The following is a 20,363-nucleotide window of genomic DNA, read 5'->3' on the forward strand; positions in this document are numbered from 1 at the left end:
TGCAAAGAATTGTGTGAGCATGTCCAAGTATATGCCTGACATGGAGAGGGTGTGAGAATGGAGAGGGTGTCAATCAATCAGGGGTTTATCAAGTACGCTACTCACCCGAGAGGGCGAGAGCGCGCAGAGGGCGAGAGCGCGCAGAGGGCGAGAGCGCGCAGAGGGCGAGAGCGCGCAGAGGGCGAGTGCATGTCCAAGGGTATACCCGGCAGAGAGGGTGTGAACTTACACAGGATACGTTTCAATATTGAGCCAAAAGTATGAATCAATTTTACAATGCGACGATAACAGATGACAAATTTCTTACCAGAATCAGACGGGAAGAAAACGTGTCACGATCCACCGAACATCCATTTGGCTTTCTAAAAATATAAAGATTAAATCTGTGAATGAATAAATCTACAGCTTTAAGGCTCAAGTGGAAAAAGTAACATTCAGTAAAAGCAACATAAATTAATTTAAAAAGCCATGGTAACTAACTAACAGCAACTTGAGCGTTATTTAAAACAGTGCTTGGCGATGTGCGGCACCTCAATCGGGTCACTCCAGCGGAGCTTTAAAGTCCCTCTCATCCTATAGAGTATACATGAGGTTCGCTGCCACCGTATACTTCAAATAATACTCTTCTGGCTTCTTAAAGGAGTGTCCGCCAAGAGAACGGGGACTGGGCAGAAGTCCTACATGAGGACAGTTCGAAGGACTTAGGGTGCCGCACGCCATCGGCACAGGCAGAATCTGAGATCAACAGGAACATCATGCCGGCTGAGGAAGCGCACAGGCTGTATCACCCCCTCCATCACATGCCCTTCTCTTCAGTGTAGGAAGCTGGATTCTTATGTAGAGTACCAAAATGAGGTATACTATGTAGAAAGTCTACATGACCCTTATTGGCTTAAATTCATCTCCAACGCTCTTGGTTGTGGTAGAGTGGGCGAGCAGGAATGCATGGGCCCTGAGGGAGCTCCAGAAGGAAGAAGAAATGTCCTGAACATTTGCAGCATGCTCTTTCATGAGGCCTCCATCTTCCGAGGGATGGACGTCCGGCTGATGAACTCAGGCGCTCAGACGAGCCTCTGAAAGGCTCAGACACAGAGTGCACCAAGCGGTGGATCCCTGGTGAGACCGACGAGTCTCACTTTGACTTCTTGCATATCCACGCAGGAAATTCATCTGTTTACAATGAAACGTGTTTTCAATATATAAATTCCATTGAATAATATGAATATATTGTGAAGATTATTACAGTTCCTTGTTCGAAAGGCAACGCTTGTATGAAGCATGTGAAGTAATTTGAGCTCGATTCAGTCACATGCAATAGGGATTAATTAATCTATTGCTATTTGATTAACTGCCAACGTATCGCAATGGGGTGTATGTGTTTTGTACGAAAGTACATAAAGGGTTATTTGAGGAATCCACATTTTCTCACTCCACACATCTACGGAAGGGATCTTTAAATGCAAACGATGTTATGTGTTTTGGCATCCCATGCAATGATTTGATTTTTAGATTTGTTAGGGGCACAAATCCTGTGTCGAGCAGTCAAATACAGGTCACAATTCCAGAAGAAGATTAAAGACCAAATCAGCAGTGTTTTCAGGAATTTCTTTAAAGAAAATAAGTCTAAGCAAGAATGATGCCCCCCCTATGGACGTAAACTTCTACGAGGTTTCGCTGTAAGTCTTTGAAAGATTGAAGCGCTTCGTACAATATAAACAGCCCACTGGACGATTAACTGGACTTTTCAAACGATGCTGTGACACTTACCTTTTAATTTTAACATTGTTTTCTGCATCTTTATCTGTATCCACATTTGTGAGTTCCAGCAAAATATCTTCCTCCTGTGGGTCAAAATATAAACTGTTGAGTCTCAAGGTTTACGATATTCCCAACGGATGGGAACGCATTGTTTGAAAATTGTAAATTCAAAAACAAAACCACTTGCAAGGTTCATTTCTACCCACAAAGACACATGGTCACAGTGCACGGCGTTTGCCCTGCACGGCAGCCCCTAGACAGATGAACACCACTGGTGCCAAGACCAGAATATACCTTGCATGGAAATGGCTGTATGCCCGTGCACCGAGTGGAAGTGGTATCCTGACTTTTTAAATGGCCCAGTAAACACCCTAATCTAGGGTGTGAACCAAGGCCTAGGCCTGTCCATAGTAAAGACAAGTTGCAGAATCTGCTCGGAGAGCTGGATCAGTGATGTAGGATTACTCTTCAAGTCCTAGGTGGGTTGTATAAAGGGCCACTGGAATTATACGATTGTGCGGCCTCTGCTATTATTGCATAGTTCTAGAATTGCCTTCGGAGATTTTAGCTTTGAATCCTGGCGTCGTATGTTCAGGGCAGTTGGACCTGTGTTCCCCTGTTCTGCCACTGACATGCTTTTTGTGTTCCTTTAAACTGCGTGGCAGTTGGACGTTTGTGAATGCCCTTTGGGACAATAGCCCCCTTGAGGCCATTAATCACTGTGCCAATACGCGGAGGATTCAGTCTGCATTTATAAGGGAAATGTTACTTATCCTGTAAGGATCTGTTCTTCTCATATAGAGCTGTAGAGTCATATGTTATGCATAGATCGCCATCTAGTGTTGGGTCCGGATGTTTGCACTTTGTCCCTCCGGTCATGAGGTAGGTCACTCCTCTTTTCGGTGACAGTGCGCATGGGCATCGACTCCATTGTTACATTGTTTTCCCACAGAGGATGATAATGGAGTTAGTAAGAGTAGTAAAGAGAGAAGCCCATGTATATAGTGGCTAAATAAGATGTTACTGCAACAGGTAACGGTACCCGTTGAGGCGGGTGGGCGCTTAGGACTCTACAGCTCTATATGAAAAGAAGAGATGCATACTGGGTAAGTAGAATTTTACGTTCAAGGCATATGAGCTGTAGATCACATGCTGTGCACAGACTATATAGCAGTTTCTACCAAAATGGTGGCTAACCTGTAGCTGTTGCAGTGGTTTGAAATAGTGTACTTAAAACTGCCTGGCCCACACTAGCTTGTTGTCTTGCAAATACCCCTGACCAGTTTTCCCATAGTGCATGGTCTTTAGACAATGGGTGTGGATACCTGGATGCAAAGTTTGGACATTTTGGCCGTAAGAGGGTGGTGGACAGATCCAGGTCTGGGAAGCCTCACATCTGAAAGAACGGGAGGAGAACCGGAGGGTGGAGTTCTCATTCGTGGATCTGTTGTTGTTGACTGAGCAGGTCTGCAGTCTGGTTGTTTACCCCTGGAAGGTGTTCCTCAAGGAGATATATTTTGTAAGGGATGGCCCATCTCTAGATGCTCTGAGCTAACTGAGCTGGAGAGTGTGTGTAGGAAACTTGCTCTATATATATACTACACCAGGTGACCCCCAGAGGTAGGCAGGGGTTAAAGTTAGATAGAACCTTACTCTCTAATTGTGGTAGCTTGGTCGAGCAGTAAGGCAGTATCAGAGGACAGTGTAAAGCATTTTCTGTGCACACTCAGTCCGCAAATGAATTCAACTACTCAGGAACTGAACTCCAGGCAACACGCGGAACCCCTCCCTCGGCCTCCTGCACAGCCACACGCTGAACCCTCCCTCAGAGGGCGGGGGTCCTGCACAGCCACGCATTTATCAGTCCCCAGGCACTGCCCTGCAGTCACATATTGACATTGCCCTTAGGGAGTGCTCCTGCAAGGACACAGACCACTCCCATAAGCAATCTTCTTGCGCTTCTCATTGACCCATCTTTCAGGCGGGGTTCCTTTCCCTTAGAGGTGCTCTGATACAGACACGCAGTGACCGTACGTGTACACACACACACACCACACACACCACACACACCAGGGGGGGGAGGGGGGGTGTAGGCCTGGCCTACCTGGGTATCTGCTCTAGTGTCTGAATCTAGACGGTAATGTCTGGTAAATGTATGGACGGACCTCCAGGTCGCCGCCTTACAAATCTCAGACATGGGCACATTATGAAGAAAAGCTGTAGAAGCCGCTTTCCCTCTGGTGGAATAGGCTTTGTAAGAAAACCCCAGGGTCTTCTGCGCCAATTGAGAGGCAAGTTTGATACACAAAACTATCCACCTTGAGATGGAACGTTTCGAGACTGCATAACCTGGTCTGATCGATCCATAGTTGACAAACAGTTGATCAGACTTGCGTACAGCTTTGGACCTATCAAGATAGAATTTTAAAACCCTTTTCAGGTCCAAAGAATGCAGAGCCCCCTCAGCTGGAGTGGAGGGATTGGGAAAAAAGGTGGGTAGAGAGATGGTCTGGTTTACATGGAAATCTGACACCACCTTAGGTGGAAAAGAGGGATGTGTCCTCAACACCACCCTATTCAGATGGAACACTGTATAAGGCTCTTTGGAACAGAGAGCTTGAATCTCGCTCACTCTGCGAGCTGACGTGATCGCTACCAAAAAAGCAGCCTTCCAAGAAATATGCTGCAAGGTTGATTTATGAATGGGTTCAAAAGAAGGACCCATCACTTTCGATGGCACCATGTTCAACTCCCAGGGGGTGACAGAGGGCGTAACGGCGGGTAGACCTTCTTCAAGCCCTGTAGGAAATCTTTCACAGCCTGTAACTGGAAAAAAGAAGGTTGGGAAGGTGACCGCCTATAAGCTGTTATAGCTGCAAAGTGCACCTTAATGGAATTAAATTTCAACCCTGCTTTAGCCAGATGTAATAGGTAAGGGAGAATGACCTCTTCCTGACCCTTGATAGGATGACAATTGTTCTGCATACAACACATGTAGAAACGCTTCCACTTGCATGCATATGAATGCCTTGTGGAAGGCTGTCTCGCCTCTTTCAAAATGGACATGCAGTCCTGCGGCAGTCCTATGTGGCCGTATTGTATGACCTCAGGAGCCATACTGCCAAGTTCAGTGACAGAAGGTTGGGATGATGAATCCTCCCGTTCATCTTGGATAGCAGGTCCAGCCTGCACGGCAGCCTCTTGTGAGGACACTGACAGATGTAGAAGGTCCGTGTACCACCACTGTCTCGGCCAATCAGGGGCAATGAGAATCATCCTTGTGTACGAGTGAGTCAGCTTGCTCACCACCTTTGTGATCAGCTGAAGGGGTGGAAAGGCGTACACAAATTCCCCTGACCAGTCTATCAAAAGGGCATTCCCTTTCGATCCTGGTCGGTAGAATCTCGAGGCAAAGTCTCGGCATTTGGTGTTTTCGTCGCCCGTGAAGAGGAGATCTATTGTGGGACGACCCCATGACTAGAAGATGCTTTTGACTACCTCGTCGTTGAGAACCCAGTCCTCTGTCTTGCCGCTGCGATGATTACTGAATCCAGGGGAGTGTTGGCTCTGAGGAATAGTGGATCCTCCTCTGGCGACCGATATTTTTTAAGAATCCTCGGCGGTACTGAATTTATGGTCGCAGGCGTGAGGAATAAGTCCATGACTGGTTCTATTATCCCTTGAACCAAGGGAAGCAGAGGTTTGGCCGCTGTCTTATGATGCAGCGTTTCAAAAAAATCACTGAAGACTTGGTCTGGCGCGATGTCATGGGAATCCCCAGCTTAGGCGCACCTCTTCCTAAGATGTCCTGGAAAGTGAAGATGTCGTCCACTGGAGAGATTCTCGACGGTGAGCTGTCAGTGTGGGAGAATAGTCTCTATGAGATCGAGTAGGAGATGAAGAGGTAGGAGATCTGCGCTCCCTTCTCCTGCTTCTTGACCTGGATCTCCGCCTGCTTGAGCGCACTGGGGTGCGCGTTCGCTTTCTGGGCCTGGAAGGAGGTCGATCCCGATCCACCTGCTGCGTTAATCGAGCAGCTGTGTCTTTGTCGGGGGCCCAGTGGTGTAATGGTCTGTACCACCTAGGAGACAGCCTGATAGAAGATGACTTTTGCCTTTCTCTCCTCTCCGGAGAACGTGCTGGAGGAGATGGCTCCACCTCTTCGTGTCGCGATCTAGCCGGTGAATGCTCCGATGCAGTATCAGTAGAATAGATCACAACATCCGAGGTCTTAGATGCGGATTCCCAGTGGGAGACATGAGAGCCTGAGGGAGATGACGATAGGCTCACCGGAGGACAGACCTCTCCTGAAGGACATCTAGAGCGAGATCTGGAGCAACTCTGTGATGCCTGGTGTCTTGGCTGAGACTACCCGGGAGAAATTCTCTTCTGTTTTGTAAGGTGGGCTCGAACATATGGGAGAACGTCCCCTTGACTTGAAACGCCTCTTTCTCGGCGTCGACTTTGGAAATTTCTGCATCGACGCTGACCAGTGACGGAGTTCGCAAACTCGACGTCAACCTTACAGGGGTCTTCTGTGTCGACATTGGGCCCAACGCCGGTCTCGACACTGGAGGTGGCGGCTGGTGTCTCGACATCCTTAGCGGAGACCTGTGGCTCAAAGTCGAACGCCGTTGAGACGCCGACGGAGCAACCTGCTTCGACGTCGAACTCCGGTGATTCGGCGTCGACAAAGAGTGTCCTGACGTCGAACGCCAGTGATGAGGCGTCGACAAAGCGTGCTTCGGCGGCGAACGCCTATGCCTCGACGTCAAACGCCGATGTGTCGACGGAATGCTGTGCCTCGACGTCGATCGATGTGGCGACGACAGTGATCTGCCTCGATGTCGTATGCCCACCCGGCAACGACAGAGGTCTGCTTCTCTATGTTGAACGCTGCCTAGTTGACGTCAACTGAGGTACCCAAGTCTTTACTGTCGAAGTCTTCGCCGTCGAAGAATGCGTCTTCGAAGATGTTTTCGCCGTCGCAGGCAGCTTTGACACCGATCCAGACACAGACGGAGAACAGGTCGGGACTTCTCTTGACGTCGACCGCGTTCTCCTCTTCTGCTGCCTTTTAGGAGACCTACCTCTTTCAGAGAGGCCATAAATTCTGATTCTCTCTCTGTCCTTGAGGGTTCTCCTTGATAAGTTCTTACAATGTTGACAGCTGTCTGCATTATGAGTCTCAGGGAGACAAAGGATACACACAGGGTGTGTGTCAGTCCTGGCCTCCTTTTTGCCACAGGAGGGGCAAGGATCAAAAAGTAAAGGCATTTTGACAAAAATAAACCTTTTCTGAAGAACAAAAAAGGCAGCACCAGCACTCTAAAGTTAAAAGACGTCCAGTGAAAGTGAAAAAGTTGAAGAATTTGAAACTATTTTTGACAGAAAGTCAAAAATAGGTAGGAGCTGTAAAACCAGGGTCCTGACTGAAGGAGCAGGAAAGCACATCTGACCTAACTCTCACCCCTGAGGCATGATGGGAAGCTAGGGGTCATGGCTGCCTTAAAGGCACGGTGCCAGTTTTTGTTGAGAATGCTTTAATTTTCTATGCTATTGCTTTATAATACAGCCTGTGGGCTAACAATGCCTATTAGCAATTTTCAAGATTTAGGAGTGTTTTGCTCATTAAAAACACAGAGTTCAAGTGCTATTTGACCTAATGTGTTTTTATATGCTTGCTAATACAGTCTATGGATGGGTAATTACATTGTTTAGCCTCAGTTTTGGGGCTGCACTGGTGTGAGAAAAAGTGATATATGTACATCCATATATGTGGAGCGAGATATATGCGATTTCCATATATAATTTTATATTATTTCCGGGGTCCCCGCACGTGGGCGGGAATATTCAGTGCTTATGACTATTGATGACGGTCCCCTGGAAGAGAACATACAGCGCTGCTCTGTGCAGCCACACTCTTGCCCCAAATCGGATAGTATTGATGTACACAAGCAGCTGCCCTCACTCAGTAACAAGGGAGCCTGAGGTTACAAACTGACCTGCCTAGAAACATATGATGAAACCATGCAATGTTGACAAGTGCCTCCACGGGATGCAGGATTTAATTACAGACGAGAGCCCTTCGTTAAATAGATTATAATTCCCAGGTTGAGGATCCTCCTGGGGTTCACTCACAGCTGCTCTCACATAAACCTTGTTGTTTTTTTTTAGCTTGTGGGGAAGGGAATGATGTCAAAGCGGTTGCGGTTTGTTTACACATGCTACCGACTCTAGAGTTTACCCAGATACGGTCCTAGGTACTCACACTTGTGAAGGAGCAGGGTTGTGGATGTAAAGAGGACTGCTCCCAGTCGCCCTAGTTAGGACTTCCTCAGCAAGCAGCACTCACCTCTAGGTGCAAGGACTGTGACACGTTAGTCACTGAAGCTGATCTGGAGGGTAGTACCACGTAGGACCATCCCAGGACACCAGTACCATTTCAAAATAGACTGTTTGCTTATCGACTGAACACCTGCCTCTAGAAACAGGAGATACCAGCTAGTACCACAACACCGGCGGCATTCCCAGACTCGTGTGCTCACCTACTGCAATTGGAGGAAAGTGCCCCTTTTTGCATGGTTACCCCCCCCCACTTTATGCCTCACATCTGATGGCTTTTGATGTGCCCTGGGTCCCTGGCAATTAGGTTCCAAGAGCCTGCGTTCTTTCCCAAAACTCTACCTTTGTACCCACAATTGGCGCATCCGACCCCAGGTCAGCCCATTGTAAAAGGTACCATGGGTACCAAGGGTCTCAAAGGGCTGCAGCACTTATTGCGCCACCCTTAGGGACACTGCACCCTAACACCCACAAACTGTCACTGCAGGCTGCGTGTTTTTGTGGGGAGAAAAGTGAAGAGTCGACATGGCACACATCCCTGGGTGCTATGCCTGTAATCCACTGTCTGGTGTCTAGGTAAGTCCTCCCCCTCTAGCAGGGTGGGCTAGCCCCTAGCTGAGGGTACAGTTGCATGTGCCCTGTACCCCTACAGTGTCCAAGTCCATTCTTAGACATTGTAAGAGCAGTAAAGCCAGAGTGTATGGTGCTGGGAGTTGGTCATTACAAACTCCACAGCTCCATAATGGCTTTACTGAACCTAGGAAGTTTGGTATCAAACTGCTCAGCACATTAAACCCACACAGATATGCCAGTTTGGGACTTAATGTAAAATGCACTCAGAGGGCATCTTAGAGATGCCTCTTGAAAAACAATCACCACTGATGTGGTTCCTGAATGGCTGCCCGCCATTTGCTACCATCAGACAGCTTTCTGGACCCCTGGGTAGAGGGACTCCTATCTGGCCCCATAAACAAAGCCCATCCGTGGCAGAGGTGTCATGCCTCCTTCCCCAGGATGGGCCGGGTCCACAAAGGGGAAGCTTCAAAGGTTTGCTGCCTTTGTAAGCTGTCCCTGCCTTTTTCAGCCCGAAGCAACTGGCCAACACTGGTTCTGACCCCCACTTTGGGTGGGAGAATCGGCTGGAAAACCAAGGTAGGAGGAGAGGTGTGCCCACCTTTGCCAACCCCACCCCTCAGTTGAGAGAAGCGAGGTGAAGCACTCATCTCAGTACCCCTCCATCTTGAAGATGAGGGGCCCAGCCAATCATGGAGAGGCTCATACCCCCTCCCTCTGGAGGGCGACATAATAGGGTGTTGTACTCATCCCGAGGAAGGAACCGATTGGTCCAGACCTGCGCACCCCTGTCACCCCCCTAAATAAAGTATTAAAGCGCAACCGTCCCTGTGAGAAGTTGGCCTGATATATGATGTTCACTAATTCTAGTGATCACCCTGTATCAGTCCAAACAACCCCTTATGGTGATTGGTTGTAAGTCAACCTTATAGACCAGCTATCCTAGTAGCGTGGACAAAAGCAGTCTTAGGCTAAACTCTTTTGGCATGTGAAGCCAGCTGTTTTACCACAATATAACCCCTTGAATACCAGATGAAAGGACAACACACAGGTTGTTATGAAAATAAAAGGATATTTATTAACTATCATACACCTCTGAACTCTTTATGAGGTCAGAGGGCTAAGCACATGACAATACTACAAAAGAAATAAGAGTTCGCACAATATTTACACGAGTGCCTTAGGGGCACGACAAACCATATACTCAAAACAATGGAATGCGAGGAAGGAAAGTACTATAAGGAGATCCAGAGGCTGGAGGATCGGTGGGACTACACTACGAACTAGGTAAGTACGGAGCAGGAGGCCCACGGGACTCACGTGCAGAGTGGGAACTCTCACGCGGGATGCGTACCAGCGTCTATGGATGCTACAGTTTAGAAAGTTACGGATTCCGGACGAACCCGGCTGGATGGAGGGAAAACAGTGGACCTGGACACTAGGATAGTGAACACTGACTTCAGCACCCAGAAGCTTTAGTTACCTAACCCACAGGCTGCGGGTGCATAGGGCTGAAGTGGTGTCGGGTTTGCTGCGTTGATCCCGGTGATGCCTGAAACAAGGAGTTGCTGGCAGGCAGCCAGATGGAGGAGTCCGGTGGTTCCAAGGATGGAACTAGGAAGGAGAAGTCCTGAAAGGGAAGGGGACAGAGTCTTGGTCACTAGCCAGTGACGGTGCTGGAACCAGGAGGGAACCAGGAGCTGTCGCCGCGTTCAGGTGGAGGAAGGGTCGCTTCTCTCTGTAGCTGCGCGGACCAGGAGCTGTTCTTCACGACCAGGCTGGAGGCACGAGCTGTCCCACGTAGTCTGCTGCTGTTGGCGGTGTCGGATTGTCGATCTGGACAACAGGCCTTGGCTAATGCAAGCCACGCGGTGGAACAAAGATGGCGTCTGGTGTGGACCAGGAGGGTCCGGGGTGCTTCTCTTTTGCAAGGAAGCAAGGGCCATTCTGGGGGACCAGACTAGCAGTGTTGAAATCTTCGGGTCGTCGTCTCAGAGGTCACGAGCCAGCCGGCAAGTGACCAGACAACAGGAAAGCAGCAACCAAGCAAAAGGGGCCCCACGCAGATCACGGGGATGCTGGGGGGCTGGTCTTTGGAGCAGGAGCTGCGTCAGTGTGGGGCATCTCAGTCCCCAATGCACTCACTCGAGGAACTCTCGGGGGTCGTGCTGGAAGCGCTGTGCAGGTTTCTTCAAGATGGCCGTATCCACGTTGCTCGTCGCACCCACGGGTCCCAGCTGTGCTGTGGATGTGGGTAGAGGTCAGAGCGGTCTGGAGGTCCGGGTCTTGTCGAGCTGGATGGTCGGATTCCGGGCTGGAAGGACTTTACAGCAAACCGCACAGGAGCTTGATGGTGCCTGCGAAGCAGGATGGTGACTCTCTGACCATAGGGGAGATTCTTCAGTCTTCTGATGTTCAGGAGGTCGAAGGTCAAGAGTTTCTTCGTGGAAGTTGTCAAGATTAATCTAACTGGGAATGGGACTAGCTCCTACCTTTATTCAGCTAAAGGGGGCTGCATTACGACTAGGTCCCTCCCCTGGGTTGGACCAGGAAGGGGGGTGGTTACACCCCCTATCCTTTGTCCAGTTTCCCGCCAGAGCTGGGGCGGGAGTGTCCCAGCAACTGGTTGGAACCGGTGTATGCACAGGGCACCTTGTGTGCCCCGGGCATGTCTCATTCCTTTCAGCCTTGGCCTACCTAATACACAAAATCCTGTCTGGGGTGGTGCTGGCACCTCCCAAGGCAGGAAACCCTTTGTCTGAGTCTCCCTTGCTGGAAGGACTCCCAGCAGCAGGAGGTCAGACTTGTGTCTGTGGTGGCAGCATCCATTTTGTGATGCTGAGGCTCGAGTTAACTTTAACCGGGGTTCACAGTTACATACATGTCGTGCCCCTCAAGAAGGGTGGAATGCTAACCCAGTCGCCAGAATTGGCGAGGGGTTAGTATTCCAATTCGTAGGACACCTTACTCGACATGTTTTGATAAAGCTATGCCAAAGTTAGCATTTGACCGCGAGGTTCATAATGCACTTAAGAGTATATGGTATAGCGTTATCATGGAACAGCTATAAGGACTTGGTTCCGCAAGCTGCAAACGGGCTCAGCTCATGCCAGAGCACCATCTCACATAATTCCAAGCACTCTGCCTTCAGGATTGATAAGGCCTGCCATAGGAGTGACTGATAGGAATATATGTGTCCATTTTAGGGTTAGATATAGGAATACTATATCTAAAGCAAAGGGTGATTACACCACCTTGCCCCAGCTGTCGTGCAGCCAGTTGTGTCAGATTTGGGTGGCCAGCTAGGGGTGGCATAATACATGCTGCAGCCCCTGGTAGGCCCTGGGTACACCTATGCCCTGGATACCTAAGGTATGCTGTACAGGGACTGATAAGGTGGCCCAGTACCAATTGGTAAATGCACCTAAGGTACATGCTTGTAATTTAGAGAGAGAACAGCTAGGCTGTGGGTCTGATTAGCAGGCCCAGAGCCAGGGAAAGTCATAAACCAGTGAAGCAAAAAGCAAAAATCTGGGGTGACCATAGGATTGCAGACCCCACTCTCCTACATAACCCCCCCCCCCCACAATTTGGGACATTAAACTAACCTTGACCAGGTGAGTCTTCTTGCTCTAAGTGGAAATACCTGGAGAGACCATCTGCATTACCATGGTCAGTCCCTGGGCGGTGCTCCACTGTAAAGTCCATCCCCAGTAGGGAAATGGACCACCTAAGAAGTTTGGGGTTTTCACCCTTCATTTGACTTAGCCATAAGAGGGGCTTATGGTCTGTCTGAACTAGGAAGTGAGTACCAAACAAGTATGGCCTCAACTTCTTCAGGGCCCAAACCACAGCAAAGGCCTCCCTCTCAATGGCTGACCAACGTTTCTCTCTAGGGGTCAGCCTTCTGCTAATAAAAGCAATGGGCTGGTCATGACCATCAATATTCAGCTGAGATAGAACAGCTCCCACACCCAACTCAGATGCATCTGTTTGGACAATGAATGGCTTGGAGTAGTCTGGACTCTTGAGAATAGGTGCAGTGCACATGGCCTGCTTTAGGTCATCGAATGCCTTCTGACAGCTAACTGTCCACTGAACTTTCTTTGGCATTTTCTTAGTTGTCAGGTCATTAAGTGGAGTCACAATGGTTCCATAATTTCTGACAAATTTCCTATAATAACCAGACAGGCCCAAGAAAGCTCTGGCCTGTGTCTGGGTGGTTGGAGGAGCCCAGTCCTTTATGGTCTGTATCTTGCTCTCCAAGGGTTGAACCTGGCCTCCACCTACAAGGTGGCCCAGGTACACAACCTGACTCTGCCCTATCTGGCACTTAGTAGCCTTGATAGTGAGGCCTGCCTTTTGCAGAGCCTCTAAAACTTTCCTTAGGTGGATCAGGTGATCCTCCCAGGTGGAGCTAAAGACAGCAATATCATCCAGATAGGCTGCACAAAAGTCATCCAACCCAGTGAGAACTTGGTTCACCAACCTTTGGAAAGTGGCAGGTGCATTTTTCAAACCAAAGGGCATCACCACAAACTGGTAATGACCTCCTGGGGTAGAAAATGCTGTTTTGGCCTTGGCATCCTCAGCTAACCTGATTTGCCAATAACCAGCTGTCAGGTCAAATCAAATCAAATCAAATCATCTTTATTCGGTTTCCGTTTTTTTTTAAAACCATAAAAGTACATAAAAAGCACATTTAAATATTAAAAGTTACATTCATATTAAATCAAACGATATGTATATAAAAAAAAAGAGTTTGCCATCTGTGATCATAAGTTCAATCGATGTCTGATACAAAGTTTAAGATACTGTACAACCGATTTAGTCATCAGGTTGTTTTCCAGAAATTGTAGTGCCAAGTAAGCAGGGCGGCATCTGCGAATTTTTAGAACTTTTAGTACTGGTATGTATTATCCATCGTTTACGTAATGGTATGTAAAATTTGCAAAAAAATAAGACATGAATTGTGGACTGAGATGACATTAAATCACATGGGCATACTGAAATATTATGTGTACAGTTGTTTTGTTTAGGAAACAAAACCAAGTAGTGATATAAATTGAACCTAAAACGAGTGAGAAGAAATTTTTCATATTGAGTTAAATCATACTGCAGGTAAGGTTGAATGGTAGGGACCAACTGAATCATTAAACTGTGCTGGACTGATGGCTTCCCTATTTCTGTCAACAGCCGAAGTTGGGATAAATGCAACATACAAATTGTTTTGAGTTCTTTTTTTGATATGTCTACAACTGACAATGGATCGTCAAAGAACCTCGGGAAACCAATGTCTGTGAGAAAGGATTCCACGTAGGCCAACCATTTTATCTTTCTCATGTTATCTAATTTCAGACAATCCTGGATTATTGTTTTTGTGAGGTGACACTCGTCCGTGGCCCATATTCCGCGCCATAACATGATTGGTTGGATTTTTATGATATCGGAAATGAAGTTGACCCCGAGTTCGAGATGACATCCGAACGTAGTTGTGCTTCTCGGGACGGCCAGTAAAAATCTGAAAAAAGAATTTTCGACTTTTTGCAGTTGCTCGATGTTTGTCGTTCCCCATACCCCTGCTCCAAAGGTGGCAGTGCTTATGCATTTAGCGTTATAGATCTTGATCATTTCGGTCGGAGGTCTTTTTCCGAGACGAAGGGAGAAGGCTTTTAATGCCCCGATGGTTCTTATGAGGGACAGTTTGAGAGTTTACTGCATCTTTCCAATTGAAAGCCTCGTCCATAGTGATGCCTAAATAAGGGTACGTTTTTGTTCTTGCAAGGGGCACATTGTCCACGTAGATAGTCTTTGCTTTTTTCCCCTTGGTACCCGCGTGCATCACATACGTTTTTTTGATGTTAGTTTTCAAGTTTAGGCTGGTCATAAAGGAGCAATAATTGTTTAGGGCCCGTTGAAGTTGGACAGGAGTTTGAGCAAGAATTACCGCATCGTCGGCATATAATAATGCAGGAATCTGCCGACGACCGGCTTCAGGGAGATCTTTTACGTCCTTTAGCATTGCACTCTCAAGGCCATTGGTGTAAAGCGTGAATAAGAAGGGGGCCAGTAGGCACCCTTGTCTGACCCCCTTCTGTATGGGAAAACTATTCGTCAATTGTCCACCAGTCCCAAATCTAACCTTTCCCGTGGCTCCTGTATATAATTCGCGGAGAAAGTCAACAATTGATGGTTCAATCCCCATTTGCAGCATTATTCTCCAAAGTTTGGAGTGTTGGACACAGTCAAATGCTGCTGTGAGGTCGACATAAACCATATGTAGACAGGAACTCTTTGCGTTTACATATTTTCCGACCAGTAATGTTAAATTTAACACTTGATCCACAGTGCTCAGTCCTGCCCTAAAACCATATTGCAGGTCTGAGAGCACGCCATGTTCTTTCGACCACTCCTGGAGACGATCGAGAAGTATGCGCCCCGCCATCTTTCCGATCGAATCCAGGAGGGAGATTGGGCGGTAACAGGAAGGACTGTCCCTGTTGTCCTTCTTAAAAATAGGGACGAGTATCGAGGTGGACCAGGAATCGGGGAGAATAGTGTTCTTTGCCGCATTTAGTACTTTGTTAAGAAGAGGAGACCAAAGGTCAGGTAAAAGTTTATAGAAATCCATTGGGACCGAATCAGGTCCTGGTGCTTTACCTGTTTTGGCCGTTTTTAAGGCTTTTATTGTTTCACTCAGTGTAAAGTGGATAGCTATTGGATAGTTCACAGGTGGAAGAGATCCCTGGATGGTTAAATCTGCAGATTTATCCTCACCAAAAACTGCTGAAAAATGTTGCACCCAATCCTGTGCATTTATAGCTACGTCCAGGGAGGGATCATCATTATGGTCTTTTAGGAAGGGATTTTTTACTATCTCCCAGAACGCTGCGCTGTCTTTTAGAGAGCTGCTTTTTAGTAGTTGTAACCAGAGATTTGCTTTCAGGTCCATTTTTCTTTTCCTGATTGCTAGTGTGTAAATTTTTCGTAGGTTAGCTATCTCTTGTCTGTTTCTGTCTTTTTTTGTTAAGGCCTTCTTTAGTTCGGAATAAGCCTTGGTACATTCTGTATCGAACCATCCTGTTCTTGTAACCTTATTAGGTTTGTAAGGTTTGGTTAGTTCGTTTCTTATATTCAGCAAGATCTCTTCATAGTTGGTCATAATCTCTTTTGGGGATGTTGAGGGATCTAGGCACTTGTCTATTTGGTTTTTGCATGTGGTAATTATTCTTTTATTGACAGCTTCTTGATCCATTGTGTTCCATTTCAGAGTGTACCCATTTAGTCTATCCAGTGTTAGTGCTTCCTGATTGAGCATCCCGAAATTCACCTTATCTTTGTTCTTTCGGTAGATCAGTTCTTGGTACGTCAATCTTAATGGGAAGTGATCACTAAGTACGTTATTGAGCACCTCAAAGGTCTTAATACGTGTGGCTTTATTACTAGATAGTAATATGTAATCAATTAAAGTTTCGAGACCTCTTCCGTGAAAAGTGGGCGTGAATTGAGTTATGGGTTTTTTTAACAAATTGGCGAACCCCATATCTAGTTCGGCCATGATGGCCTGCATATTGTTACCTTCAGTGGTGTGGGAGAAGTGGGTAGGACAATTTCCTTGTTCGTCAGGAGTCCCACAGATGAAGGTATTATTTTCGTTACATATGTGAAGGTTAAAATCTCCTCCCCAGATTATTGTGTGAGAAACCGTAGCATACTTTATTTTAAGATCATTGGTCTGGTCCAAAATTTCTTTTAGGGTCTTAGACCACTCCGTCGTATTCATATTATTGTAAAAATTGATGATGGTATAGACCTCGCGATTGTTTCCCTGAAGATTGATGATCTGAAAATTTTGATGTAGTATTATGGGAGTTGTTTCGTGACATGGCCAGAGGTTAGAAATATATACTGTTAATCCTCCTTTACTTCTCCCTGAATTTGATCTTATTGCTTGAGAGAAGAATGTTTTATATCCCAATAGGTGGATTGGGTTATTAAGCCATGTCTCCTGTAGACAGATATCATTCAATTCTATCAATTCAAGGAAACTTTTTTCTGCTTGTTTGGTTGCTAATCCCGCTACATTCCAGAAGAGCACCCTCTTATCAGGGTTTTTTTGAAGTTACGATGGGTGTCGTATTCTGAGCGGTTATTTCTTCGTGTTGAATGGATTGTGAATCAGATGTCATATTTAGGGGAGTTGCCTGGTGCTTATGTGGAATTTGTAATGTTGGTAAAGGTCTCGTGTAAGCCTTGGAAGGACATTGAGAGTCCTGTATAGTTTTAGCGTTGATTCGCGTTTTTGGCATCTTAGTTGTTTCATTTGTACTAATTTTTTGAGTGTAGCGTTCTTTGTCAAATAGATTACTTGAGGAAAGACTAGCTGGGTTGTTTAACAGTAGACTCTTTTCCCACGCGTAAGTCTTATAAGGCATCTGTCTTGATTTTGGTCGTTCTGGTTTATTGGAGTGCCTTTGTATGCGGTAGGGCTGTGAAGGTAGAGATGCAGATGGTCTGGGAGATGCGTTTACTGGGGGAGCTTTGTGTGAAGGAGCACTTACTAATGGTTGGTTTTGTGTGGTTGGTACTGTTTTTGAGGGTTCTTGAGAAGCCTTAGTGTTAGTTGGAGTAGTTAAATTTTTTGAGTTTTTCTCTGATTGACCTGGTTTTGAATTTGGAATGTTCGTTGTCGTAATGTTGTTAACTGATTGTTTTGGGTAGTTAACAAGTTGTACATTTCCAGTTTGGGCTTTAGGCCCAGCCGCTGTTGGTGGATCTTGTAATCTTGGATTTATAGGTCTTTTTGAGAGAGCGACTAATATAGCTACTTGTTTTTCTATCAGCTCTAAACTTTTTTGAATTGGTTGTAGCTGATATTTAACTATTTCCGCTATTTCTTTAGTTAGAGAAGATTGTGACTTATCGTTGTTCGGGTTTCTAACTCGCGGTGGCACTGATTTTTTTTTATGAATTTGGTTGAAATTAGTTCCATTATTATCATCTTCAATTGTGAGAACGTTTGTATTGATATTACTATTAAGTTCTATAACTGCTGTATTGTTGGTATTGTTCTTACTCTGAGGTTTGTTTGAGTCATAAGGATTGGATGATAAATTGGATTCAGAGATCACTATATCAGTTTTTTTCATGGTTACCTAAATGAGTTTCATTGAGCGTTGGACGTTTCAGGATTGCTCCTTCCCTTATCCCTCTAATTTCGCTCTGTGTGGGGTCATTTTGAGGTAACTGTGGGCTTGCAAAGATGTCGGGGGTTCTCTCAAGGTCCTGAGACAGTTGTGTGTCGGATAGTTGTAAGGATACCGACAGATCAACTGTATTTGGAATTACATGAATATCGGCTTGTGAATCCACTGTGGTGATATTGTGTGGTTGTACACTTGGTGTTCGTGCTTGTGCCAGCAGACCGAACGATGAGCGTCTAACTTTGTCAAGTTCGTAAGAAACTCGTCTGTCGATCAGCATTACAGTATGGTCTATTGTTTGATTCACCTTGGTGATGAATTGGTCTATGGGGCCCAGTAGAAATCGTCATATTTTTTAACGTTTTGCTCCTGGAACCTCTTGTAGACATTATGTTTGGTTTGTCCCAGTGAGTAGTTAATGACGGTTTACTATTGACGAATAGAGGCGAGTTCTATACGGTCCCTCCCCAAAGAGCACGTTTAGTTTTTGTTGGGTTCGTGTTACCTGATAGCAGATGTTAGGGGGGTGGGCCCAGCCCAGACTCCTCCGGTCTGTGACGGGCTAGGACGGGCCCACCCTTGGCCCAGGCTTCGCCCAGCGTCCCGCTCGCGTCCCGCGAGAGGGAACAGTGACGCCCTTTATGCGCCTCTTGGCGCGGCGTGATGGGGTGTGGCTGGAGACCTCAAGGGCTGCCGGGAGTTGTAGGCAGCCCCTCGCCTCGCTCCACTCGGCGGCCCCGCTGTCAGGTGTAAAGAAACAGCAGGACGGCGGGAGGGAGGCGGTGGGGGGTCTCTACAGCCCGAGGATCAGTCTGCTTGATGGAGCCTTCCCCCTTCAGCGCAATACAGGTCAGATCAACAAGAGTCAGATCGGGTAAAACAGCGTGTCACCGCTCCGTGTAGCAGTGACGCCCTTTATGCGCCTCCTGGCGCGGCCTGATGGGGGTGTGGCTGGAGACCTCGAGGGCTGCCGGGAGTTGTAGGCAGCCCCTCGCCTCGCTCCACTCGGCGGCCCCGCTGTCAGGTGTAAAGAAACAGCAGGACGGCGGGAGGGAGGCGGTGGGGGGTCTCTACAGCCCGAGGATCAGTCTGCTTGATGGAGCCTTCCCCCTTCAGCGCAATACAGGTCAGAGCAACAAGAGTCAGATCGGGTAAAACAGCGTGTCAGCTGTCAGGTCAAATGTACTTAAGAAAGTTGCAGAAGCCAACTTGTCTATCAGTTCATCTGCCCTAGGTATTGGATGGGCATCTGTCTTAGTGACATCATTGAGACCCCTGTAGTCTACACAAAACCTCATCTCTCTCTTACCATCCTGGGTGTGAGGTTTAGGCACTAGAACTACAGGACTAGCCCAAGGGCTCTCTGAGGGTTCAATGACTCCCAATTCCAACATCTTTTGTACTTCTGTTTTTATGCAGTCCCTGACGTGGTCAGGTTGCCTGTAGATTTTACTCTTTATAGGCAGACTGTCTCCAGTGTCCACCTCATGTGTGCACCAGTTTGTCTGACTGGGTGTCAGAGAGAACATTTGTCTGCAGGATTGAAGGACTTGCTTACAATCCTTTTGTTGATGCTCAGAGAGGCTGTCAGAAAAGACTACACCATCTACTGACCCATCATCAGGGTTCTGAGTTAGCAGGTCTGGGAGAGGGTCACTCTCTTCCTCCTGTCCCTCATCTGTGGCCATGAGCAAGCCCATGTCCTCCCTGTCAACAAATGCTTTGAGCCTATTCACATGAAGTACTCTGTGAGGGCTCCTGGGAGTTCCCATGTCCACCAAGTAGGTGACTTTTCCCTTTTGCTCAATGATGATGTGGGGTCCAGACCATTTGTCTTGGAGAGCTGTTGGGGCCACTGGCTCCAACACCCACACCTTCTGTCCTGCATGGTAAACAGTTAGGACAGCCTTTTGGTCATGCTACGCTTTTCGAAGTTCTTGGCTGGCCTCCAGGTTTTTAGATGCCTTCTCCATGTACTCTGCCATCCTGGATCGGAGAGCAAGTACATAGTCCACTATGTCAAGTTTAGGCTTTTTGAGAGGTAACTCCCATCCTTCCTTCACAAGACATAGGGGTCCTCTTACAGGATGTCCAAACAAAAGCTCAAAAGGGCTGTAGCCAACCCCCTTCTGTGGGACCTCTATGTAAGCAAACAGAAGGCAGGGTAAAAGGATGTCCCATCTTCGCCTAAGCTTCTCAGGTAACCCTTTTATCATCCCTTTGAGGGTCTTTTTGAATCTTTCAACAAGCCCATTGCATTGTGGGTGATAGGGTGTGGTGAATTTGTAATTTACACCACACTCCTTCCACATAGCAGTCAAGTATCCTGACATGAAGTTTGCACCTCTGTCAGAGACAACCTCCTTAGGAAACCCCACTCTGGAGAAAACTCCAACCAGGGCCCTAGCCACAACAGGAGCTGTTGTGGTCCTAAGGGGAATAGCTTCTGGGTACCTGGTGGCATGATCCACTACCACCAGTATA

General features: G+C 47.2%; 1 protein-coding gene across 1 annotated transcript in view; it reads right to left on the bottom strand.

Moving 5' to 3' along the window:
* The window catches only part of FAM13B (family with sequence similarity 13 member B), a 333,002-nt gene that overhangs the window by 136,340 nt on the left and 176,299 nt on the right, over positions 1-20,363 (bottom strand). The window contains exons 10-11 of the mRNA XM_078664100.1: positions 1,768-1,841; positions 308-362 (exon numbers count right to left, since the gene is read on the bottom strand). Of these exons, the coding sequence (XP_078520226.1) occupies positions 308-362; positions 1,768-1,841 (129 nt within the window). The remainder of the gene's footprint in view (positions 1-307; positions 363-1,767; positions 1,842-20,363) is intronic.

The sequence above is a fragment of the Lissotriton helveticus genome, chromosome 10 (assembly GCF_964261635.1).
Source record: "Lissotriton helveticus chromosome 10, aLisHel1.1, whole genome shotgun sequence".
NCBI lineage: Eukaryota > Metazoa > Chordata > Amphibia > Caudata > Salamandridae > Lissotriton > Lissotriton helveticus.